This window comes from Thalassophryne amazonica, chromosome 17 (genome assembly GCF_902500255.1).
Source record: "Thalassophryne amazonica chromosome 17, fThaAma1.1, whole genome shotgun sequence".
NCBI lineage: Eukaryota > Metazoa > Chordata > Actinopteri > Batrachoidiformes > Batrachoididae > Thalassophryne > Thalassophryne amazonica.
The window spans coordinates 25,302,195-25,329,469 of NC_047119.1; the positions used below are offsets into that span (position 1 = coordinate 25,302,195).

General features: G+C 41.1%; 1 protein-coding gene across 1 annotated transcript in view; it reads left to right on the top strand.

Moving 5' to 3' along the window:
* Window positions 1-27,275, top strand: part of LOC117530103 (astrotactin-2) — a 362,187-nt gene that overhangs the window by 241,655 nt on the left and 93,257 nt on the right. Inside the window, exon 12 of the mRNA XM_034193043.1 lies at window positions 9,312-9,634. Within this exon, the coding sequence (XP_034048934.1) occupies window positions 9,312-9,634 (323 nt within the window). The remainder of the gene's footprint in view (window positions 1-9,311; window positions 9,635-27,275) is intronic.

The following is a 27,275-nucleotide window of genomic DNA, read 5'->3' on the forward strand; positions in this document are numbered from 1 at the left end:
TTGTGTGAAATGTAATAAAAACAGAATACAATGATTTGCATTTGCAACCTATATTCAGTTGAATACACCACAAAAACAAGATATTTAATGTTCAAACTGATAAACGTTATTGTTTTTGTACCAAGTTTTGCTCATTTTGAAATGGATGGCTGCCGCATGTTTCAAAAAAGCTGGGACAGTGGTATGTTTACCACTATGTTACATCACCAATGCTCAGAGAACACCTGTTTGGAACATTGCACAGGTGAACAGGTTAATTGAAAACAGGTGAGTGTCATGATTGGGTATAAAAGGAGCATCCCCAAAAGGCTCAGCCATTCACAAGCAAAGATGGGGCGAGGATCACCACTTTGAACAACTGCGTGATAAAATGAAAAAGAACAATGTTTCTCAACATTCAATTGCAAGGAATTTAGGGATTCCATCATCTATAGTCCATAATATAATCAAAAGATTCAAAGAATCTGGAGAACTTTCTACACGTAAGCGACGAGGCCAAAAACCAACATTGAATACCCGTGACCTTCGATCCCTCAGGCAGCACTGCATTAAAAACCGACATCATTGTGTTAAGGATCTTACCGCGTGGGCTTAGGAACACTTCAGAAAAACCATTGTCAGTTAACAATGTTAGTCGCTACATCTACAAGTGCAAGTTAAAACTCTACCATGCAAAGCGAAAGCCATACATCAACACCATCCAGAAATGCCACCGTCTTCTCTGGGCCTGAGCTCATTTGAAATGGACAGGCGCAAAGTGGAAAAGTGTGCTGTGGTCTGATGAGTCCACATTTCAAATTATTTTTGGAAATCATGGACGCCGTGTCGTCTGGACAAAAGAGGAAAAAGACCATCTAGATTGTTACCAGTGCAAAGTTCAAAAGCCAGCATCTGTGATGGTATGGGCGTGTGTTAGTGCCCATGGCATGGGCATCTTACACATCTGTGATGGCATCATTAATGCTGCAAGGTACATCCAGTTTTTGGAGGAACACATGCTGCCATCCAAGGAAGATCTTTTTCAGGGACATCCCTGCTTATTTCAGCAAGACAATGCCAAGCCACATTCTGCACATGTTACAACAGCGTGGCTTCGTAGTAAAAGCATGCAGGTACTAGACTGGCCTGCCTGCAGTCCAGACCTGTCACCCATTGAAAATGTGTGACGCATTATGAAGCGCAAATACGACAACAGATGCCCTGGACTGTTGAACAACTGAAGTCGTACATCAAGCAAGAATGGGAAAGAATTCCACCTACAAAGCTTCAACAATTACTGTCCTCAGTTCCCAAACGCTTATTGAGTGTTGTTAGAAGGAAAGATGATGTAACACAGTGGTAAACATACCACTGTCCCAGCTTTTTTAAAATGTGTTGCAGGCATCCATTTCAAAATGAGCAAATATTTGTACAAAAACGTTTGTACAAAAAAGTTTATCAGTTTGAACATTATATATCTTGTCTTTGTGGTGTATTCAATTGAATATAGGTTGAAGAGGATTTGCAAATCATTATATTTTGTTTTTATTTACATTTTACACAATGTCCCAACTTCATTGGAATTGTGGTGGTTTTGTATGTGTATATATATATATATATATATATATATATATATATATATATATATATATATATATATGTTTTTATTTACATTTTACACAACGTCCCAACTTCATTGGAATCGGGCTTGTATATATAAAATTAATTTCACATTATGTGAGACCTGTGTTCATGTTTTTGGGAGCTATTTTGTCAGTATTCACATTTCGCAATTAACGGTTTGCGGATAATTCAAGATTTGCAGCTTATTCATGTTTTGGGGTAACAACCTGACAAAGAAATAAAATGATGGCCTTTTGGTGTTAAAAGTCTTTTTTAGGGTTTACAGTTGTTATAATTGGAGTGAACAGGCTTAGTTAGGCCTGAGAAGCAGGCAAGAAAAAAAAGTTGCTGATTTTCTGATAATGGATTTAAAGTGTGATGTGGACTGAAATGTTGGTTCAAAGTGTGAATATCCAACTTTAGCTCCACGGCTCTGCTGTTGAAAACTGGATGACGATGGGTCATTTTCGTGTCTGTTTTGCCTCTAGACATCTGTGTAATTGGACTCTTGGGTCAACTCCTGAGCCTGTTTTGATACAACAGCACATAAAGTTACCACCAAGTATTTGAGCTGCTCTCCAGCATCTTCCCGTTACACAGGGAACACGTTCCAGCTATCACTGAAAACATGGACATTGTGTTTGTTTTAATTTCACTTGATTTCACAATTTAAAATTGAATACTCCACATGAAACGTGGTTCATTTATATATTTTTTTTATAACTATGTAATACAAATGCATATTTTGTGCTCAGTACTGTATCTTTTAATTAGATTAGGTTTTTGCAAAGAAAAGCTTAAATAAAAGGAAAATATACTTGTCCTCTGATCTCATGACCCCGTGACCTGTGGCAGTCCTGTTTTCCACCAACCAGGTTATTATTGTCTGTCACAGTGATCCTCTTCTTCTTTCGGCTCCTCCTGTTAGGCGTCGCCACAGCAGATGAATCATTTCCATCTCACTCCATCCTCTATCTTCCTCTCTCACACCAACCACCTGCATGTCCTCCTTCTTCTCCTCCTGCCTGGTAGCTCCATCCTCAGCATCCTTCTCCCTGTATACCCTGGGTCCCGCCTCCGCACGTAACTCAAAATTATTTGAACAGAGACTCATCAAACGTATTGAAGGGGTGGGGCATGGGCTGACAAAGAAGCTATTGGAGATTGACAGAGATCCATATTCAGGGGCAGATCTACAATTTTTTTTTGTTGTTTTCCACTTTAACCAACAACGGAACCCGGGAGAGGTCACTTAAAGTGATATTTTTTTCGGGCCATGATAATTTGTGCACACGTTTTCCATTAATTGAGCCCACGAATTAATAAAATGCGCTCTCAAATTTATAAAACGTGTGCACGTTTTCCTGACCATGATAATTCGTGCACACATTTTCCTTTAATTGAGGCTTGGAATTAATAAAATGTGCGCACATTTTCCTTTAATTGAGCCCTCGAATTAATAAAACGTGCGCGCGATTTCCTTTCGTTCAAAATGAACTCCATAATATGAGCTAAACTGTCATACTCATAAGGGGGAGACTCTTCGCCCTCAGCATCCTTTTTAATGCGTTTAAACTCCAGATGATGCCATGCTGGGTAGCTGGAGTTCTCTATATGTCCTTGTGCGCCTAAACCATGATATACTCTGACCAGATCCATTTCTAATGGGGAAATGTATTACACTGTCTCCTGGTTTGTTGACTAATTGTAAATTTATCAAAAATATATAATAATAATAATAATGAAAAACTAAGAAATAACATGTACACAAGTATTCACACCCTTGGCTCAATACTTTGTTGATGCACCTTTGGCAGTAATTACAACCTCAGGTGTCTTGAATATGATGCCACAAGTTTGGTGCACCTATCTTTGGGCAGTTTTGCCCATTCCTCTTTGCAGCACCTCTCAAGCTCCATCAGGTTGGATGTTGAGCGTCGGTGCACAGCCATTTTCTGATCTCTCCAGAGATGTTCAATTGGATTCAGGTTTGGGCTCTGGCTGGGCCACTCAAGGACATTCACAGAGTTGTCCTGAAGCCACTCCTTTGATATCTTAGCTGTGTGCTTCGTCCTGATGAAAGATGAACCGTCACCCCAGTCTGAGGTCAAGAGCACTCTGGAGCAGGTTTTTATCCACAGTGTCTCTGTACATTGCTTCACTCATCTTTCCCTCAGTCCTGACTAGTCTGCCAGTTCCTCCCCTGAAAAACATCCCTACAGCGTGATGCTACCACCACCATGCTTCACTGTAGGGATGGTGCCTGGTTTCCTCCGAACATGATGCCTGGCATTCACACCAAAGAGTTCAGTCTTTGTCTCATCAGACCAGAGAATTTTGTTTCTCATGTATTGTACATTTTTTTTGAGGAAAAAAAATTTAATCCATTTTGGAATAAGGCTGTAACATAACACAATGTGGAAAAAATGAAGTGCCGTGAATACTTTCCTGATGCACTGTACTATTGTTTAGTTCGTACATTTCTAAGCGCACATCCATCATTAATCCAGCATCTCCACCCAGCAGCTGGCAAACATGTCTGTGAGATATTATGCAGGCATAGCAAAGTGGCAGCTTGGACTGATCTGGTGCATGTATTTATCTATCTATCCAGCCAGCAAGCCATGCATCCAGTTGTACTGTGTAGATACAACCCCAATTCCAATGAAGTTGGGACATTGTGTGAAATGTAAATAAAAACAGAATACAATGATTTGCAAATCCTCTTCAACCTATATTCAATTAAATACACCACAAAGACAAGATATTTAATGTTCAAACCAATAGACTTTGTTGTTTTTGTGCAAATATTTGCTCATTTTGAAATGGATGCCTGCAACACGTTTCAAAAAAGCTGGGACAGTGGTATGTTTACCACTGTGTTACATCACCTTTCCTTCTAACAACACTCAATAAGCATTTGGGAACTGAGGACAGTAATTGTTGTAACTTTGTAAGTGGAATTCTTTCCCATTCTTGCTTGATGTACGACTTCAGTTGTTCAACAGTCCAGGGTCTCTGTTGTCGTATTTTGCACTTTATAATGCACCACACATTTTCAATGGGCGAAAGGTCTGGACTGCAGGCAGGTCAGTCTAGTACCCGCACTCTTTCACTCCGAAGCCACGCTGTTGTAATACCTGCAGAATGTAGCTTGGCATTGTCTTGCTGAAATAAGCAGGGACGTCCCTGAAAAAGACGTTGCTTGGATGACAGCATGTGTTGCTCCAAAACCTGGATGTACCTTTCAGCATTGATGGTGCCATCACAGATGTATAAGTTGCCCATGCCATGGGCACTAACACACTCCCATACCATCACAGATGCTGGCTTTGAACTTTGCGCTGGTAACAATCTGGATGGTCTTTTTCCTCTTTTGTCCAAAGGACACAACGTCCATGAGTTCCAAAAACAATTTGAAATGTGGACTCATCAGACCACAGCACACTTTTCCACTTTGCGTCTGTCCATTTCAAATGAGCTCAGGCCCAGAGAAGGCGGCAGCGTTTCTGAATGTTGTTGATGTATGGCTTTCGCTTTGCATGGTAGAGTTTTAACTTGCACTTGTAGATGTAGCGGCGAACTGTGTTAAGTGACACTGGTTTTCTGACGTGTTCCTGAGCCCACGCAGTAAGATCCTTTACACAATGATGTCAGGTTTTATTGCAGTGCCACCTGAGGGATCGAAGATCACGGGCATTCAATATTGGTTTTCGGCCTTGCCGCTTATGTGTAGAAAGTTCTCCAGATTGTCGGAATCTTCTGATTATGGACTGTAGATGACGGAATCCCTAAATTCCTTGTAATTGAACATTGAGAAACATTATTCTTAAACTGTTGGACTATTTTTTAATGCAGTTGCTCACAAAGTGGTGATCCTCGCGCCATCTTTGCTTGTGAACAGCTGAGCCTTTTGGGGAGGCTCCTTTTATACTCAATGATGACACTCACCTGTTTCCAGTTAGGTGGTCTTTGAGTATTCATCAACTTTCCCAGTCTTTTTTGCCCAATCCCAACTTTTTTGAAATGTGTTGCAGGCATCCATTTCAAAATGACCAAATATTTGCACAAAACAATAAAGTTTATCAGTTTGAACATTAAATTGAATCAATTGAATATAGGTTGAAGAGGATTTGCAAATCATTGTATTCTGTTTTTATTTACATTTTACACAACGTCCCTACTTCTTTGGAATTGGGGTTGTACTTATGCTTTTCCAAAGCCTTGAAAAAAATAGCTCATGCATTGGCAGAAAAATGCACTCCACTGAGTGCCCCCTCTTCATTCATGTTAAGAAAAATTAAACACAGCTTTGCTTTGAATTTCACCCTAAAATTAGTCTGTCTTTGCTTTCAGACTGTCCAACATACTTTTTAAAGTGTTGAAATAAAAATGAACACCGTTTCTCTCTTCCCCCCCCACCCCCACCCCTTTTTACTTTTTGCTCAGTTTTATGAATTTACATAAAATAATGTTTTCTTTTAAGAGCTTACATTAATTCTTAATATTTTTGTTGCAGTTTCTTCCCTTTCAAACTACATTTTTCAGATCACCTGGCAGAAGGACCTGTATATCAGAACCATCACTCAGATTTGGAAAACTCATTTTATGTTCCCAAACACAATCACGCAAACTACTGATCAGCTCCACAGTCGCACGTGATCTGATGTGTCCATCCACCTGAAGTGAAACAATGGGGGGGAGCTTTTTGTTTCGTCTCTGACAGGACGTGTTGACAAAGAAGCTTCCAACTTTACAAACTGCTAAATGACAGACGGGGCCAGCGACGCCTCTGCCTCCTCTTTGTTGTTTGTCCGTGGAAAGCTGATGACAGGAATAGTTTAGTTGTTGTGTTTTCATTCTCTGGCAGCGACCACAAGTAGATCCAGATGTGGACATAGTGGACTGTCGATGTCCTTTACTAATCCCGACTGGGGATTCACAGATTGTAATAATTTCAGAAAGACAATGTTGTTTAGTGTTGCACATCCCGTGCACTGACCAAAAGAATTCACCAAATTGAATAAACCAATTGACTACACGTCGAATCATAGAATAAAAAAAAAAATGTAATAATAATAATAATGCACCGTACTCTGGATTTCTACTTCTCTGTGTACTTTTGTTGAATGTATCACAGAAATTACTACTCACATGGTCTTAAGTTTGGCATCAAATTATTCACGAGACCATTTTCTACAGACTCTAATTTAACACATTGTCAGAAACTAAAGGGTTACCATGGCAATGGCCAAAAGCAAGGAAATTCACCCAGCACTCAGATTTCAGAAATCACTGATGCTGAAGACCAGGTTTTGGGTTTAAATTACTCAGAAACCCTGTTTTTAGTTGATCCAACTGGGCAGTGCAGTCTTGTTTGAGGGGTAAAATATGATGCATATGATGTAATTTCTCTACTTCCGGGGACAGAAACACAGCACTTTTTCTGAGTCTTTGGGCAAATTACATGCAAAGTGAAAATGCCAAAAAAAAAAAAAAAAGTGATGATGCCGTGGGAAAGTGGACATGTGGTTTGTTTATGACCCGGAGCTCAAACGTGTCAAGGCGGTTTTGCCGGTGAGAGAATGTATCTACTCTGGTTAGCTGTGTAGGCAAACACGACATTTCACATTTGCCTCGTTTTCCCTTCTCCACTGGGAACCGAAAAAACCTGCACTTTTCACGACTGCTTCGGCGATTGCAGCCGAAAGCAAAAGAGTTCACCATTTTTCCATATGAATTTATGCTGTGTATATATTGCACAACGGGAGCGGCTGTCCCCATAAGTAGTCAAATCCCACAATATCACGCAGGGTTCAAATGAGACTGTGCTGCCATATTAAATCATTTTCTTGAAAGTAACACAAAGTGCATGTTTTGACCTTTGATCCCAATGTGAAGTCACCCCAGTCTGTATCTCACTACCCACTAATGCTGGAGGAAAGGTTTGGGGTAATAATTAATCATAGACCCCAAGTTTCTGTTTGAGCCCAGTGAATCCTTATGAATCCTGTATGGATTCATTATGAATTTAATACAAATGAAGTTAAATATTGAGGTGCATTACTGTGAATGATAATATACACGACTGACTTACAGTTGTTTAACTCAGAGACGTACTGCTAACATCCTGCCCTGTCCAAATTCTTCATAACATGAGTGAGTTCTAGGAGGGACATTTAAAAGAAACCATACAATTTTGTTATGGATTATCTGCAGATAATTTTGATTTGTCTTGGAAAGACTCCAAAGCAGCACTAGTGTAATTTAAATGAAACTGAATTAAAGCTGAGACACTTTTTCACATCCAAATTAAAACACCTGATCTGTCTGTCCAAGAACTTCATTCTGGCATTAGATTTAGTTATGACAGTATTTACTGTTTGGCTCCCAGATAATGATTGGCCAAAATGTACGACAAGATACTTAACACTGGCTTTACTAGAAAAGTTTGACTATTGCACGCATCACAAATGTTAGTCTCTTTTTTAGGAATTGAACAGTATGGATTTCATCTTCCCTAGTTGCAGAGAAAGCTTGTTATCAACAAACCAATAACAAACATACTCAAGTCTGGATGAGAGCTGTTGTTGGATGTCAAAGGTACCAGAGGGTGATACCAAGAGGGTGGAATCATCAGCATACAACAGAAATTTACAATTTACTGCAGAAGGCATATCATTAACATGCATAAGAAATAGCAATTTCTCCATGTAAGTTGCTTCAGGAAGGGCATCCAGTGTAAAAAGTGTGCCAAATCAACATGCAGACCCACCTTGGATTTGCTGTGGTGACCCCTAATGAAAACAAGGGAACAGGCAAAGGGCTTATAAGAAATAGCAAAGGGGCCAGTATTGAACCATTAGGTACACCACATACCACTTTAGTTTAAGCAGACAATATGCCACCAATGTCCACACACTACTGCCTATTACTAAGGTAGTCCTGCAACCAGTTAACTGGTTTCAAAACTTAATTTCTAGCGAGCGTTCAAAACATGAACGATTAAATCCGTCATGAATCACTGCTTTAAAGTCCTCCTCTCACTCAGGTCCTCAGCCAGTACAAGTATGTATTTTTTAAGCACATTATAAATCTTGTTGATCAAAATGGAGCCACTCACCTCATGCAATTATACAGCATATTATACCAAAACTGTAATCTCACTTAAAAAGGAACTAGTGCAGCAACAGAATGACAGCATCTACCAATTACGAACTCCAAATGGAATAAATGTAATTTAGAAGGACCTTGGAACATGTTTCTCAGTGTTTTCCCAATAATTGCTCCAAGGAAAGACTAATGATTCACTAGATTGTTGCCAGATTTGTTGGTTGTGATCATAATAAAGAATATTTGGTTTATTAACTCATATTTCATAAATACTATGACTAAAGAATGCTTCTAAGATAGTTGTCTATTGTTATTTGGGGTATTTTATAGACTTCATTAATTTAATTTAATACATTTACAAAAATGTATATTTGAAATATTTTTATTTTGTGGTATGTAGGCTAAATTAGAGTGGATTTATCAGTGGGGGTTGTGCTAGTGGTGACGTAATTGTGGAAAGGAAATAGTTTTGGATGTTGGAAATAACTTGAACCCAACATTAAGACAGTCCAACCAATCCAAAAATGCACTTTAGAAAAAGTTTGCCTGGATGTTTTTGCACACTTTCATCTGCACCGACCTCACTGTCCCACCAGAGGCAACAGACCAAGGGCTGGCTGGAGGTGGGCGCCATGAACTGAAGTCGGTCCCCTTCATCAGCTACCTGTCGGCACTGCAGAAGAGCCAGCTGTTGTCTGACGACATAGTGAACGGCGTGGAGATTCGCTGCGAGGAGAAGGGCAGCTGTCCGGCGGGCTGCCACTTGTGCCATCACCAGGCCATGATGGGAAGTGTGTCAGGAAGGGGCCGCGCTGGTAATGGCAGGAGCGGAGAACAGCTTTCCCCCATCCCTGTGCTGCTGGAGGTCAGCCGTGTGGTGCCACTTTACAGCCTGGTGCAGGACAACGTCACCAAAGAGGTGAGAACACTTTCATGCATGGCAGCATCAGAAGGGGTTTCATAAAAAGTGAAAATCTGTAGATGGTCATTTATCATCTGTGAATGAAATGAAAACCTGTTTGATCTTTCTGGTAAAGAATGTGATCACTGAATGCTGCAAATTCTTGTCCAAAAGCCTACCACAATGAATCAAAGTGTTTTTATGAGCGTAGAAGGAGCCCTTCATATCTACAGGTAGGCCGCCATGTTTCACCAGCATGTTGATACAGTAGCCCAAAAGGGTCATACGAGGTCTGTCCAAAAAGTATCGGACCTTTTTATTTTTTGCAAAAACCATATGGATTTGAATCACGTGTGATTGCATCAGCCAAGCTTGAACCTTCGTGCGCATGCGTGAGTTTTTTTACGCTTGTCGGTTGCGTCATTCGCCTGTGAGCAGGCTTTGTGTGAGCAGTGGTCCACCCCTCTCGTCGGATTTTTATTGCGAATAAATGTCTGAACGATTTGGAGCTTTGCTGCATCAAATTTTTCCAGAAACTGTGAGAGACCTCCAGGTGGACACCATTCGGAAAATTTAGATGGCTTTCAGCGATGATTTTATGGGGATTACACAGATTAAGGAGTGCTCCAGCCGGTTTAAAGACCACCCACAGCGTCTGACAGCGCGGTGCGCGCCGAGCGCCGATCGACAAGCTCAAACAACCAGATCATTTCCAACGTGAAGGCTTTGTTGATCCGGGATGTCGTCTAACTTTCACAAAAAAGGCAGAAGGCGTGGACATCAGCACTTTTTCGGCACATTCTACTGTTACAGGAGTTTTTTTCATGGAAAGAGAAGCGGAGGATTGCACCACCATGCCGCTCATGGCGCAGGACAAAACCACCTCTGTGTTGGTCTCACAGGACGGCTTTCAGGTGGCTTTCAGTTGGCTTTCATTCGGCTTCCGGTTGCTTTTCAGTCGTGTGAGTATCTGAGAAATTGTGCATGAGCTGGACATGCCCCAACATGTCCTGTGAGGCTTCATCACGGTGGTGCTTTGCGCCATGCGGCTCTGCCGCAATGCGCGGAACTCCTCCACACGTCTGTCTCAATGTGCCGAAAAAATGCTGATGTCCACGTCTTCCGCAATTCCTGTGCTAGTCAGACGACATACCGGATCAAGACAGCGTCCAGTTTAGAAATGAACGGCACATTCCACTGTTACAGGAGTTTTTGTCATGGAAAGAGGAGTGGAGGAACTCCGCGCCTCGCGGCTGAGCCGCATGGCGCAAAGCAACGCCGTGATGAAGCCTCACAGGACATGTTGGGGCATGTCCAGCTCATGCACAATTTCTCGGATAATCACACGACTGATAAGCAACCGGAAGCCGTCTGAGCCATCTGAAAGCCGTCCTGTGAGACCAACACGGAGGTGGTTTTGTCCTGCGCCATGAGCGGCATGGTGGCGCAATCCTCCGCTTCTCTTTCCATGAAAAAAACTCCTGTAATAGTAGAATGTGCCGAAAAAGTGCTGATGTCCACGCCTTCTGCCTTTTTTGTGAAAGTTAGACGACATCCCGGATCAACAAAGCCTTCACGTTGGAAATGATCTGGTTGTTTGAGCTTGTCGATCGGAGCGCGCCGCGCTCTCAGACACTGTGGGTGGTCTTTAAACCGGCTGGAGCACTCCTTAATCTGTGTAATCCCCATAAAATCGTCGCTGAAAGCCATCTAAATTTTCCGAATGGTGTCTACCTGGAGGTCTCTCACAGTTTCTGGAAAAATTTGATGCAGCAAAGCTCCAAATCATTCCGACATTTATTCGCAATAAAAATCCGACGAGAAAGCGTGCTCACAGGCGAAGGACGCAACCGACAGGCGTGAAAAAACTCACGCATGCGCACGAAGGTTCAAGCTTGGCTGATGCAATCACACGTGATTTAAATCCATATGGTTTTTGCAAAAAATAAAAAGGTACTATACTTTTTGGACAGACCTCGTACTTACTCCACCTTTTGATTTCTGCATGCATGCCTGGAAGACTGAAAAAAAACCCAAGAATAATCAGCGGTTGCTCCCATTTACGCTATCAAATAGTTGCTTGTGCAGTCTAATAATCTTCAGAACCCTATTTTTTGTGAAATGGAGGGTCATACATATTACTTATCACAACAGAAGACAAGGGTGCATGAATCCCCAATGCTGAAAGTGATGGCATAAAACATTCTGCAGCCTCATCACTAGATGCCACTAAATCCTACACCTTAGCTTCAAATGCTTAACAACTTATTAATTCATTCATTTAAATCTTCTCTAGATGTTCATAAATATACAGACTTGTTACACAAATATTCTTCTGAGTCCATTTGGATGTCAGAAAGCTCTAATTCTCCTAAGTGCTGATCCAAATGGCTTCCAGTACTTCTACCTGTAAATCACGTACTCTCACACCAAATGCAGTTTACATACTTTAAACAATACACAGTTCTATTGAGGAGTGACAAATTTATTCAATAAAGTGCTAAATTGTTATGTAAAAGTCACATCTTCGTGGAATCATATCTGTTGTTTCTGCAACAGCAACTTCTATTTGAAATTTGTTCCTCAACTTTTCCTCAGTGTTGACCAGTACATCATTTTTATCCAAATATTACATACATAGAGCAGGTAGCTTTATGGAATAAGAAGTTGGGCTACCAGTATGTAGATTTATATAACATTTACCATTGTGTTCCATTGACTGTACAAATTTGGTTCCATATGTTTTGTACCATTGCATGGTGCCACCATCGCATGGACTCACACTAGTGGCAACGGTGCTTAGTTTAAAAACAAACATAGTGGGATTTGTTTTATTAATGGTACTCATTCGTGTAACACAAACAAAACTAAACTAATCAAGTATGCCGTAAGCCATCTGTAGGCATTTGCAGTATTCCCTGGGACGTCTCTACCTGAAGTACAAGCGCTGTCAGATTAAGAGCTCTACAAATTTCTGTCATGATTTTTCACTGGATTGAGGAAAGCAGACAGCACTCTGTACATAAAGAAGTCAATGCACTGCATCAGGTATGGACTACATTGTCAGGATTGTTAGGTGTTATATAAAACAAATAATGAATGTTTTTTCCTTCATGCAATGGAAAGAATATTTCATTGAATGGAACATTTCATCTTTCACCTCATGAAATATACTTACCGTTGCACTCATAAACATTCATTATTTGTATACTGGGTTTGATTCTTGTCATGCTACCTTTCCTTGGACACTTTGCCTGCATTGTCACAGTCCACCCAGCTGTAAATGGGTAGAGGACTTGGTTGGGGAACTAATCTGCATCAGACTGGCTATGGAATTAGGATACTACTGAATAAGGTGTAAGCGCTGGCATTAATGGGCTTCAGGACCTATGTAGCACTTACTTTTAAAGAAAATCCTTCCGTGTTCCACTACAAAGGAAACTGTTTAACTGCTGATGCAATAGACAAGCACAATGTATAGTTTCACCATTATTACCTACAGAAGCCTATATCTCAGCCAGTTATCTTGCTGGTGCACCTCTCTCATCTGTTCTTGCATCATATCACACCCACAGAAGGCTGTATCTCCTACAGAGTTGTCATGGGTGTCTTGGTGGCTCCCCTCACTTGTCCCTTTCTTGCACTCTTGCTCATATTTTGAGAACTGCCTACTCCAGACAGATTTGGCATATAGCACCATATTGTTTGTATTTCTTAATGACTGAACTCCATGACGTATTGGAAATGGTTGTGTATCCATTAACTGACTTGTCTAAGAAAATTTGTCATAAAAGTGATGATTTGTATTAATAATAACTTATACTGAGTGAGTCTGATTATTTATGGCCTCTAAAATGGAGGAACTTTGTCTGAAAATGACTGTGACTCCTATGTGGTCAATGCAATATTTTAATTTGACCACTTGAATTAAAGCCGAAAGTCTTGATCCTTAGTGATGTGTAAAAGGCAAAATTAAAAAAATTGTCACTATCCAGATGCTTACACACCCTTTGCACAAAAAATGTTCCTATCAGTGTAACATGATAACATTTACTTTGCAGCTCTGAACTTCATTTTCTCAACCTTTATTGCCTTTCTCGCCTTGCAGTGGTGATCATAAATTGTTCTCTCTCGTGTTTGTCTGGTGTCGTTGTTATATGTCACCTCTAGGTGGCAGTAGGTAGTTAATTTTGATGACTGGAAATGAACACTGTAATACAGCAGGCACCAAAAAGATGACATCATGGTTTTCATCCCTTGCAGGGAAGTCAGTGAGTATATGTGTGAGATATATGTTTGTGTGTCCGCAAACAGACGCACAGAGCCGAGAGTGACATCAGCTTGACGCTCACACGCGGCGTGCATGATTCATCCTCTATGAGAAGTATTCTGGTCTTTGTGTGCCTAAAAGTTAATCATGTCACAGACTGATTTTCCACCAGGTAATTTAAGTGAGGCTCCGGATCCAGCTCCAGCTCCGGCTGACATTTCATTTTAACTCACGCCGCTTTGTTTGGACTCTGTCTTGACATTGTCTCACGACATAACATCCGGCGCACGCTTTGTGGTTTGAGCATGCAAGCCAGCGCAGAAACGTTGGCAGGTGACTCGCGCCAGAAAGGAGCAGACCAGTTTCCCAATCGGGCGTGTAATTATTTTACCCTCTGAAATCACTGCAGGCAGCAGGAACGGTGCACACGAACTGTATACTGTATATACACGTGCTCGCACAATCACACAACAACAAAGCCCCCCCAATCCACACACCCCCTCTACGTGACGGCCATAACAAGCAGCACAGCCCCAGAGAAAAGAAGGCACAATCGATAGCAGACGGTCCCTAGTGGGCCTCATCGATAACTAAACGTGAGGAAGAGCAAAAATGTATCGCTTCCCCTCCTTTCCAAAAGCCTCACTATCCATCCTCTGCTCTCACCACCACCCAACCCGTGGTCTTCTGGGGATGAAGAGAGTGAGATGTATGAGGAGGAGGAAGAGGAGGCGGAGGAGGGTAGACTGCAGTGGAGCGCTCTGGCGAGCCCTTCTGAGGTAGCTTGAGGCAGGATTATTAGCTTCTTATTGATGTCATCGACCTCTTGGGAGGGAGAGGAGTCCATCACTCTGCTCCTCCTTTCCTTCCTCCATCTGAAAAGGCACATACGTAGATTTCATTAGAGAATAAAGACGCAAGCAGTCTGTCCGTCTGCATGCGGCACACTCTTTCCCTCTCTTTCTCTCCATCCAAATGTGACTGTCTTTCTACTTGACTGAGTCTATGAGGACAGACGGCTGATCTTTCCTGACCTGAAAGCAGTCCAACTAGTCGGTTCATAATTAAGCTTATACATAAATGTATACCTATTCATACGTGCGGGTATTTATACACCCATTTACATGGACCTGTCACTGTTTTTTTTATGCCTTCCCTCCCTCTCTTCTTCTCCTTACCTCACTTTCTTTCCACATATTTCAGTGGTCTCTCTCTCTCTCCCTCCCTCTCGCTCTTGTTGCCCAACTCTTTGACAGGACATGTCATGTTCCTTTCACATCAATCTACTCATTATTAAGCCAGAAGGGGGTTATGTTACACTGCAAAATTACCCCTTCCATGAAAAGACTTGCCAAAGTCGAAAAGAAAGAAAGGAATTAATGGGAAGAACTACATGGGTATATCTGTCTTCTTAGCGTGCCATATGTGGGGTTTGTCAGAGAGGAGTGCAGGGCAGAAAACGCCACATCTTCCAATAATTTCAGCTTTCACAATCATTAATGATGAGTTTAAGGATTCAAAGGGGAAGAAATACCAGAAAGCAAAACTATCTTGACTGATGTCTTTGCCTCTGGAAGACATATCAAAATGAAAAGGAAAAACAAACTTATAGATATTTTATACATTTAATACACACACACATATGCACAAACACCAGAGATGTTCACAAGTCATTTTCTGCAAGTCCAAGTCTAAAATCTTTGAGTTCAAATCCAAATCAAGTGTCAAATCTTTGAGCCGAAGCTCAAGTCAAGTGTCAAGTTACATCTCAAGTCTCTGGCCATCTCATCTGTCCCTAATACTGCATTGTTAATAAATAATAATCTTTATTTAACCATGTAGAAATTCTGTTGAGATCAAAACCTCTTTTGCAAGGATGACCTGGCCAAGAAAGGCAGCAGCGTACATCATAAAGGACAGGTTAACATCAGTATGAGAACTTTGGTGATAAATAAAATACAACCATCTTGGTCATAACATTGCACATGATGTGAAGGCTCAAGCAGATTTAGATTTAGAAACAAAGGCATTGCACAAACGAATCCCATTCACAAGCTCGAAAAATAGGCCAGAAGGTGTTCAAGGAGGTCAGTCTGGACAGTGTCAGTTCAGATTGGAGAACGTTCAAATCAAAGAGAGCTGAAAAACGAAAGGCATTCTTTCCCGCTTCAGAGCAGACACAAAGTACACATAAACATAACATGTCATTCGAGCGCAGAGCATAACAGCTTTCAGATCTCTGAAATAAACTGGATAAATAGGTCAGAACCAGACCAATAACAGTTTTTTAAACCAGAATCATCCAGTGTGTATAATGCCTGACAGACAGAGGGTATGCCTGCTTTGGCATACAGTTCACAGTGGTGGGTGAGGCGGCTACAACCAGTGATGAATCTAAGAGTGCAATGGTACAGCAGGGTCAGGGACTCTAGACAACTGGATGAAGCACACCTATACACAACGTCACCATAGTCCAATAAGGGCAGGAAGGTAGCAGTTTTCAGGGGATTCGAAGTACTTAAGGAGAAGCATGACTTGTTTCTGTAAAGGAAGCCTAGCTTCACTCTTAATTTGGAGATCAACTGTTTAAAATGAACTTTAAAAGAGAGCTCCGGGTCAATAGTTAATCCCAAATCTTACTAGTGTGTTGCCTGTGGGGATCCACAGGCTGTATGGCCGTGGCAACAGCGGCAACCATGTCATTCTTGTCCCTCTTGACCTGACTGCTGCTTTTGATACAACTGACCACAACATACTGATAAATCGTTTGCAGCAGCTTGTGGGCATCGGTGGTAGTGTCCTGGACTGGATCAGGTCCTACTTAACTGGTAGGACTATGTGCACTGGCCTCGGGGTTTGTGAGTCCTCCTCCACTCCACTTTTATATGGGGTCCCACAGGGTTCAATTCTTGGACTCCCTGTATTTGTTTCCCCTGGGGTCCATTCTCAGAAAGCATGGCATCAGCTTCCACTGCTATGCTGATGACAGCCAGTTATATGTCCCCCTAAAGAAAAATGATGCCTCTTCTCTTCAGCCCCTTTTGTCTTGCCTTGAGGATGTTAAAACTTGGATGGCATTGACTTTTCGTAATTTTACTGAAAAGAAAACGGAGGTGATTGTTTTTGGCCCTAGCAGCTCCTGTTCTTCTTCACCTGTTGATCTGGGGCCTTTGTCATCCTTTTCGAAATCTACTGTCACAAACTTGGGTTTTAAGATGGACAACGATTTTAAACTGGACCACCAAATCAGTGCAGTAGTCAGATCGAGTTTCTTTCACTTAAGACAGCTTGCTAAGGTTAAGCCTTTTCTTGCACATCAGCACTTTGAAACAGCAATCCATGCTTTTATTACCTCCCGGCTGGATTACTGTAATGCACTTTATTATGGAATTAGCCAGTCCTCCCTTGCACGTCTCCAGCTAGTTCAGAATGCTCCCGCCCGTCTGCTAACTGGTGCACGTAAGAGGGAGCACATTACACCTATCCTGGCCTCCCTCCACTGCCTGTCTGTGCATTTTAAAATTCATTTTAAGATTCTTTTATTTGTTTTTAAATCTTTAAATGGCCTTGCCCCACCCTACCTCTCTAAGCTGCTTCATTGTTACGTCCCTGCTCGCCACCTCCTGTCAGCTGATCAGCTCCTCCTGGAGGTGCCGAGGTGCAAGCGTATGCTCAGAGGGGACCGAGCTTTTTGTGTTGTGGCTCCAGAGATGTGGAACGAGTTACCGCTCCACATCAGGCAGGCCTCTTCACTTTCTGTTTTTAAAACTAATCTTAAAACCCACTTTTATGCACTGGCTTTTAACCCAGAATGAGATTCTTGATCTGTTTTGGCTGTTTTAACTGTTTTTTTTTTTTACTTGTTTTAGTTTTTTTTGTTTGTTTGTTTGTTTTTTGTACTTTGTGGTTTGTTACCTTTTATATGTCCCCTTGTGTACAGCACTTTGTTTCAGCTGTAGCTGATTTTTAAAGTGCTTTTTAAATAAAGTTGATTTGATTTGATTTGTATATTGGGTAGTGTTTACAAAATAGGTAGCTGACATTTTTCAAAGGTGGTAATAAATTAAGTAAAGTTTCTGTAATGAGTTGGAATGATGTGTGAGTCCAGAATATATTTAGAACCTTAGACGTCAATAGTTTTATAAGAAGAACTCAATCCTTTTTTCCTGTTAATGTATTTATAAATTGTTTAGGTTCTTGTTATGATATACCCACTATTATTATCATTATTATTATTATTCTCGGTATTATTATTTTATTTTATTATTACTTCTGTGTTGTCATTTGATTTTTAAATGGGCCACATTTGAAGTAAATGTCTTCATTTTCTTGTGTCATCCATGTATTTTTAATGTATTTACAATTATGTACTTACATCGAACTTACTCAATAAAATCATGCACACACGCACTCATGCTTTTAATAGAAAGATGATTTACCACCCTCTGCCGGAATGGCTTGTTAGTCCAGAAAGTAATTGGCAACGTTGCTAATATCCATAGTTTCTCCAAAAATATTAGTCCTATGAAAAAACACACACACAGAGTTGAGACCAAAAGTTTATGGATATTGTGGATATTGAGAGACTTTCAAATTAAATTATCTTCCCAACTCTGCACTTTCTTGTTAACAAAGTTTGTGTATTTTACATGAACTTTAATTCAAAGTCCAGTGCATTGTGTTGTGGGAGCATCCACTTGTGCCATGAGTCCTTGCATTGACCGAACTACATAAATCACTGTGTCCTTTTTTTGCAACCACCTAGACTGATTCACACCTCCCAAAAGTAGCTGTCTCTCTCTGCCATAATCAGAAGATACATGGGCGTCCCTTTGTCCATTTCCAGTCACAGCTGTCCTCAGCACTGAGGCTTCTGCTCACTGAATTATAGGAAGTGCATCACATGGCTCTAGTTGATGTTCTCTCACAGTGCAAGTAGTACTCCTCCTCTGAGTCTCCCTAAAGGGTGGTTTCCCTTCCACAAACGGTCTAGATTGATAAACCATACCAACAGGATCACTACTTCATGATGGCTCTTAGCCATTTAGCCAAGAGCCATTGTGCCCTGCCCGTAAAAAAGTCATGACACTCACCATGATGCCAAAGACATGCTTATTTAAGGTCTGCTCCTTTCTCTGCCTCTGACCAAGGCAGCATCTCTACATCTGGAGTTGGTCCCCAGGCGCCGGGCTGTGGCTGCCCACTGCTCCTAGTGGTTGGATTATGTCTAACTGTAATTAGGATGGGTTAAATGCAGAGGACAAGTTTTGTTGTATAACGCCAGCATTCTGAAAAGTGTGACTTTAAATCTAGAGAAAAAAAAAAGTTAATTCTGCCAAAAGTATGTGGAATTATTTGCAATAACTTTGTTGATTGAGCCTGTAAATATCATGTGTTCTGTTGTGCAAATTTTGAGGTGACTGGAATGTGTAACAGCTGAGATAACTGTGGCCACAGAAACCTTAACAGATTTATATATAGATGTTATAGTTAAATCTCCGTATACATTCCAGTGTTCACAATGACTGGATAGTTGAAAAGATCACAATGAGATGAAGAACAGATTTCACTTTTGTTTTTGTGGCCCTTGTTTCATCATTGGACAACTATTTGCTCAAATTGTTTTTTTGTCTCATTCTCAATAAGGGAGCCTAAATTGAAGCAAAGAGTATTTCTTGGCATATACATCAAACATACGGTACATTTTTTATGGATTCACTGTAACCTGGCTCATGTGATTTGATTCATGAGCCACCTATGACGCGTTTTGAGTGCTCTGCACCATTCTGACACCCTTTAAGTTTTAAATGTTGTGTTACTCGTAACTTTGCCAGTGCAGTTAGTCAAAACAGGTAATGCCAGCTTTAAGCACAACATATTAGCTGAAATGGCCATCTTTTTAAAGCCATTCGCAGTATATCCACACCACTGCCTTTTAAGAGGACATGTAAAGTCAGTGATTTCTATAAGATGTCTATAGTTTTCAAGATGCCTGGCTGATGAAATGCATCATGAATCATTGTGTATTTCAGTGAATCGCACTTCATTGGTCACGTGTCTTGAAAATGATGACAGTTCAATGACCATGATCATGTCACATCTGGCTGTTAAAAGGAGCTGAATCATTGCACCCATTCTTAAAGTTTGTAGTGTACTTATGGCAAGGCAAACTAATCTGCTTTAGCGCTCAATCCAGCCGCTCTCACTCTGTGTGATCGATAGTACCACCATCATGTGCCATGTATCACACAAAATTCAGGACTGTGTTCAAAGTTACTCCCGACTGTGTACTTACTGCCATATATTTACTTTAATTGTTTTAGTGTTAGAATAATCAGTGTAAAATGTTTGCTTTGTTGACCAAATGCTGATTAAATCATTATACTTACTGAGTCTGTATAGCTCTATTGGGCTATATATAACAACATGCACTCTCATTGGTACTAAAGTAAGAAATAATAAATTATTCCTTTTGATGAACGTCTGTGCCTGAACTAATTCCTTTATGCACTTTACCCTACATCAGCAGTTCTCGAGCTCTGAGGCAGACATTCCTGATGGAAAAGTTGGGCCCAATGTGTGATTGTAATTGAAGCTGATTCATGTGCATGCATCCCACCACCCCCCACCACCAAAAAAGATTACCTAATTCAACAGCTTGATATGCCTAAAGTTAACAAAATTTAAAGCATCAATATTATTTTACAGTCAGAATTTGAACTTGTTTCCCCAGACAAATCTTTGTGACAACATAGGGTGAGACTATTAAAGAAAATATGAAATCCTTGCAATGTAAAAGAAACATGTCAAAGAAAAATCTGTGGTAGATTCCTATCCTCACTCATGGGTGGGCTCAGGGCCCTGTAACTAGCGTTGGAAATATTTTATTGTTATGATGGTAGCGCAACTGGAAACCTGGAAACAAGGAACCCCTTATATACCTGGGCAGAACTGTCTTTAATGTGCGTCAGAAGACAGGCAGAGGTCAGGTTACACAATATAAAGAGTCCAAGTAGTGACACTGTCCATGAGGGATAAGGCTCAGAGACTATTCAGAAAAACAGGCAGGTGGTCAGAACACAGGCGATCAACATACCAGGCAATTTATTTTGTGTGTGCCATTAAGGAGGAATTGCTCAAAAAACACCCATTGGTCATGAAGGGTAATGATCCCAAAGATCGTCTCTGCACAAAACTGATATTTTTTCTTTAGCCTGACAGACAGGAACCATTACATATAACTTGCTTTCTCTTTTTTCAGCAGAAAATGGTTGGTTTGACCCTCAGGGGTCCAGAAACATAACAAAATATTGTTGGAGAATCAGTGGCACGTCGGTGGACTCCTGAGGGTTAACAGCATGATCTGTATTTATGGTTTGTTGTTTTTGTTGTTAAATTAATGAAGAAACCAAACTCTATTTTACTAATGTCCCTTCTCAGATTTTTCCATTTAATTATTTCACTGGACAAAGTAAATTCTTCCTGGAACTAAATCGGGTCCATGGTGCATATCTTCTCATTTGTGAAGTCGTGTGTCATGTCCTATTAATGTTTAGAGTTTCAGATCATTATTATAACTAGCTATATAATATCCATCCTAATAATATACAAATAATGGATGTTTTTGAGTGCAGTGGTAAGAATACTTGCATGAGAGATGGAACATAACATTTCTTCCTTCATTCATTATTTGTTTTATATGACACCTAAATTGGTCTGTGAAATTTGATATTTTACTTAAAATTAGACTGTTATTTCCTCTTGGAACTGGAAGTGGAGACCAGTGGGAAAAGGACCCATCATTCCCCGCCCAGCAGTTGACTCCACCCTGCGGGCTAGCAGCCGACACACCGCTGAGCACAGCGAGAGCTGCTGAGGAAGCAAATGTCTGTTTTCCTCAGTGAAGCAAAAACTTGCAATCGGAACTTCTCCAATTCTTCATCTGACAATGTTTTTACAGCTGCTAATGATGTCCCCACGAAATCTGCAGCTACTGGATTTAGCTTCCTCATACCACGGAAAACATTTTTACAAAAGTTAATGGAGCCATTCGATAGAGTGAAACATATGGGACAGAAATTCACAATAAATAAAACCATAATGCATCATACATGATGCCACTTATACAGTGGGACAAACAATGAATGTCACATGATATACAATCCACCAGTCAAATGAGAAGGATCTTTTTAGGTGCCTGCTTTTTTTTTCATGTGATATCTTCGACACAAAAATTATACCTCACAGCAATCAATCAGCAGAGGTTAATCAGAGTACCATCACAGTTGGCACACCTGCAAAAAACTCAACAGATGATGCTTCTAGCTTCTTGGGTCACCTCACAATCCTCCGTCAACCTTTTGGTGAACCAACCCTCCAGCTGCCCTCCAGGGTCCATTTTCCTGGAAGCACTACTTCTGGTAAGATTCTTAGAAACAGCTCATTGGCTCCTTTGTTAACACCATTAGCTCTGAATGATTGGTGAGGGCACGTAAATTAATTCGTGCACAGAGACACACATTCACATTTAGGTCACCACTGATGGTGTCCTGTGTGTGCTGGCTCTTTACCACCACTGGCGATCATCATATAAATCAATACTCTGGGCCAGCTGGCGAATGTTTTCGTGAATTAGCCTCTGAAGACAGACAGTAATATGGTCGGCTTAGACTAGACAAACTGATTAATGCATTAAAGAGGGCACATCAGCCTCCATTGCCTTCTTGTAACTCATGGCGGGCTTCTACGAATGTGAAAGCTCCAAATAGTGTTTTGGTGCCAGTGAGTCTGCAGGGTTTAAATGACGTCAAGACTTGGAATTTGTGGCTAGAGTTGTTGCTGGTGCTCGATGGCCTTGTAGTTCACTGATCTTGCCTTTTTTTCGAAACGGCTGGGTGGGGGGTGATTGCATTTCAGCTCAATTTGTGCTGAATCAGTAAGTTCAATGGAGATGAATTTGTGAAGCGGTAGAACAGTGTTACTGTAACCAAAAGCAACAATTTCTGATATGAAACAGAATGATTGGAGCTTGTTTATTACCCTATTCCACTGTACTGCTTTATGTGGATCTGGTTATTCTGGGAAATGCATGACCTGTTGTCAGTCAGTGTAGTATAGGGTTGTCACTTCTTATCATTTATAACTGCATTTAACACATGGAAGAAGCATATGTGTTTTCATTTTTTTTTAATCTGCACCAGCCAGCTCTGTTGTGATTTTCATCACTTAACCACCTACTAGTTAAGTTGCTTCTTGATTTTCCTCCAAATCCTCATATCACTTTTACCTACAGTGCCCCCTCCTTGTCTTAACCCCCACCTCGTGCTCTAAACCACAATTAGATTCCTTGTTTACCCAGTGGAGACTGGCTTGCATTACTCTTCAAACATAAACACAGTGGTAATCGCTTTGTCTATTTTTCACATGTGCAGCCATGCAATCAAGCGCACGGACCCATATGGGGTTTTTCTAGGAATCCGGTGGTGGCAAATGCACGGCGGTCCTGCGGTCTTTCTCTCGTTTTTCAATAGCAGCAGAGGCCATTTCTCATATTTGTCTTGTCGGTGTGCGTGCGTAGACCTTGAGTCCAGGTTTTTCTTGTTGCTTTTGTCTGTGGCCTGCTTCCCATTGACATGAGGTGGCAAGACCCCTGCTGCTGTTGGTTTCTGGCAGCAGTTAGCCACATGGATTCAGGCAAGGGAGGAGAAATATAATAACCTTTTCCGTTTTTTGGTTTGTTTTTTGTTTTGTTTTGTTTTTTAGGGGGTTTTATGGCTATCAATTACAGCGCTTGCCTACTTCCCCCTGTAATAGCTGCTCATTCAACAGGCTCATTGAGAGGGGATTGTCTTGGAGGATAAATAATGGGAAATCCTATGGCTGCTAATCCTGTCCCAGAGAAGAGTGAAAGGTGGAGGCTAGTTTTGACAGTTGTTAGTCTCTTTTTCATATATTTATTTTGATGTGCATGGATTGCAGTTTTATTTTTTTCCTGTTTGTCCATCCATCCATCCATCCATCCATCCATCCATCCATCCATCTACACCTGTTTATCCTATTTGAGTGTGTTGGAGAAGCTGGATCCTACCCCAGCAGCGTACATTAAGTGAGAGGCAGGATACATCCCAGTTAAGGCGTTGGGCTTGAGACCAGAGGATTCTCGGTTCAAATCCCAGCCTGGCCGGAAAATCACTAAGGGCCCTTCGGCAAGGTCCTTAATCCCCTAGTTGCTCCCGGTGTGTAGCGGGCACCTTGCATGGCATCAGCTTGATATGTAAAGCACTTTGAGCATCTGATGCAGATGGAAAAGTGCTATATAAATGCAGTCCATTTGTTAGTAATATACTCATTTGGAGGAAGTCACCATTTAGCCTAATATGTATGTCTCTGGAAAGACTGGCCTCTCCCCATCACCTTTAAGTGGAATAAACAGGTTCAGGAAATGGGTGAATGGAGAAAACAAGAGTATGAAAAAATCCACACCAGCACAGAAAGAACATTCCGGTGTTGAATTTGTTAAACAACAGCATGAAGCATGTTATCGCTTTCACGCAAAACAAAACAAACAAACAACAAAACAAATCAAGACCAATTTTGAATATCCATTGATTTGCTGTGCCACCAAGCTCGCATTTCCACACATTTGCAGTAGAACTATTACATCACAAACTCAAACAGTGTCACCAATGGGCATAGTGTTAGCACACCAAGAATTACATTTAAGTCATGAAAAGCACTCCTCCCAAAATACAGATAACACATAGTGGGCCCCAGTATTGCCATAGTTGAAGTAAGTGTTCCAGTCTGATGGTGGCATTAGCGCACTCCATCCAACATCAGGGGAAGTACTCAGTGAATGCATGTATAAAATCAGCAGTGATTGGTTGCAGCATATGTTGTTTTTTGCAAACTATTTCACTTCGTTGGCTGGGCTGCTCTTTGGGACATCCTGAAAATTTGTGGGATTCTCAAGTAATTGCTGGACATTATAGCTGGCCTATACACAGATACTATGGGTGCCGTGCAGAGTGGAGAGAGTCACTGCATTTTTCCCAGTGAAAATTGGCATTCATCAGAGATGTGTTCTAGTTGCTACCCTGCTTAATGCTTGCAGGAACTTGGAGTTGGGTAGGCCTGGGTAGGGTTGGGTAGAATAGTGGTGACTTAGGTGCTCTTTTTGATGAGGAAAGGTTTACTAGCCTCGAGTTCACAGATGATTCTGTCATCCTTCCAGAATCAATGGATGTACTGATTGTAGCACTTGAGAAACAAAGTGAGGAATCAGTGTGTCTGGGTTTTGTGATTGTCCTGAATCATGACAGATATCCAGGCTTTCAATGACTTCCTGGACTCTGCCATGAGAAATGTATCTGTGTATGATGAAAGTGTCAAACTTGTAGAGACATTAATTCATTCAGTGATATTCATGTCTCTTGGTCCTCAGCCTTTGAGATCAAGAGACATCTGGAAAGAGCTTTGGAGTTAGGTGTTTTCGTGATGCTGACCTTTGCAGGAGACTGAAAAATCAAGTCCTTTGGTCCTGATGCTTCAGGTCTCACTGTATGGTTCAGCTATGATTTTTTCTATTTTTTTCACCATGTAGTGTGTTTCTCTGGGCATGATCCAGCATCTCTCAGAAGGCCAAGAGGACACCCATATTTCACTTGTCTGCAGCAAATAGATGGTTGCTTTGAGAAGTGGAGATGAACCACTTGCCCGCCAGGTTCATTGCTATCCAGGACCAGGACACAGGATGGTTCTGTGGTGGATGTGGCGATGCATGGCACACCTGACTAATCTACAGCTCCTCCATCTTGCACCACTCTTTGATAACATCTTTTGAGAGCCATAGTACTCTTTCTTCAGCATTTGAATTTCAGTAGTTGATAAGGCGTTATTTTGTACCCTACCTTTGTGACCTTACCTGCCGTTTTGGCCTGTAGCCATTTTCTCTTCAGTTCAAACTACTCCTGAAACCCCAAAAGAAGTCCAAATGTTGTGGTTAAACCAAAGACAGAGGTTAGGACCCAAAATCCAGGAAGTCAGAATGAAGAAGAAAATTGACCATTTTATTTTGCGAACAAATTTGAATTGATAAATGTACAAATCCAAGGAGGAGGACACTGGAACAAGGAGATGCTGACTTGACCAAAAGGTGGACGGCGTAAGTTCCCGAACCAGATGGAGACAGATGACTGAACCAGAACCAGAATCAGGACCAGGCGGCTGCAACGGAGCCAACTGTAGACAGGAATGCTGAGGACACAGAGAAAAAGAAGTCAACAAGGAACCTGAGTACGAGAAATCAGAACAGTTCATCACAGAGAGATAAAGTGAGGCCAGGCACCACGCAGACAAACCTGAGTTTCTGAAGAGGGCAGGTGTGCGGAATCAGCTCCGTGACACTGCACCTGAAGGAACAGGAAGGGGGTGGGGGGGAGCAGAGCAGACACCAAGGCAGCACAACACCAAAGACGAAATAAAAACTCATTGTTGAGCAAACTCGTGAAAATACTTCTATATTCTTGTTTGTTTAGATTCCAGTGGACTGCATCAGTATTAATTTTATTGTAGTTTGATTTGTGTTTGTTTTTAAAAGGTCAAAGTGGTATCTCATTGAACACCAAGAAAATGTCCGTTTGAACTCATATTTATTTCTGAGGAACATTTGGCAGTAACATAAGCTCTTATGTAGGAAAAATAATATTAAGCTCTTATGTAGGAAAAATAATATTGTACCCCAGAAAGGTTGAGAGGATTGGAAAATCTGAGTGCTGCACTCTGGGAGAAAGTAAGCATATACATATTTATCTTACATTGTGCAAGTTTCAGCATAGGAGATCTACAAATGTCTTTTTTAAGCTTCTGGGGTTCTTCCCAGTCATTTTGTTGGTTCACAGTTTGCACTCTGGTTTCACAACTGTTCCATAGAGATATTGCATGTTATCATGTTAATGTTAAGGTTAGTAATAAGAATAGGCACTATAATTCATTTGTTTGGGCAATGTGAGGCTGCACTTCATCTGCACTGGAGCAGATACTCTGTGGCCAATTATAAATCATGCTTTATGTTGGAATATGTTGAAGTGGATAAATTCCATTGTGCTTTTGTCCATAATTTCCATTTTTGTTTGACTAGGAAAATTTTTAATTTTAGTTTTCATTGATAAAATTAACACGGGACTGTATGCTGTGAGATTATCGCTTTCTTCCTGTGAAGAAAGATGCATGTCCACTCTAGTGCACCACCGTGGTCACAGTTCACTCCTGAGGTACTGCTGATAAGATAAGATAAACTTTATTGATCTCACAGAGGAGAAATTCACATATTACATCAGCTCTGATTTCTGGTTCCTGAGTAGAAGAAACTTTTTGGGAGGTGCATTTTGG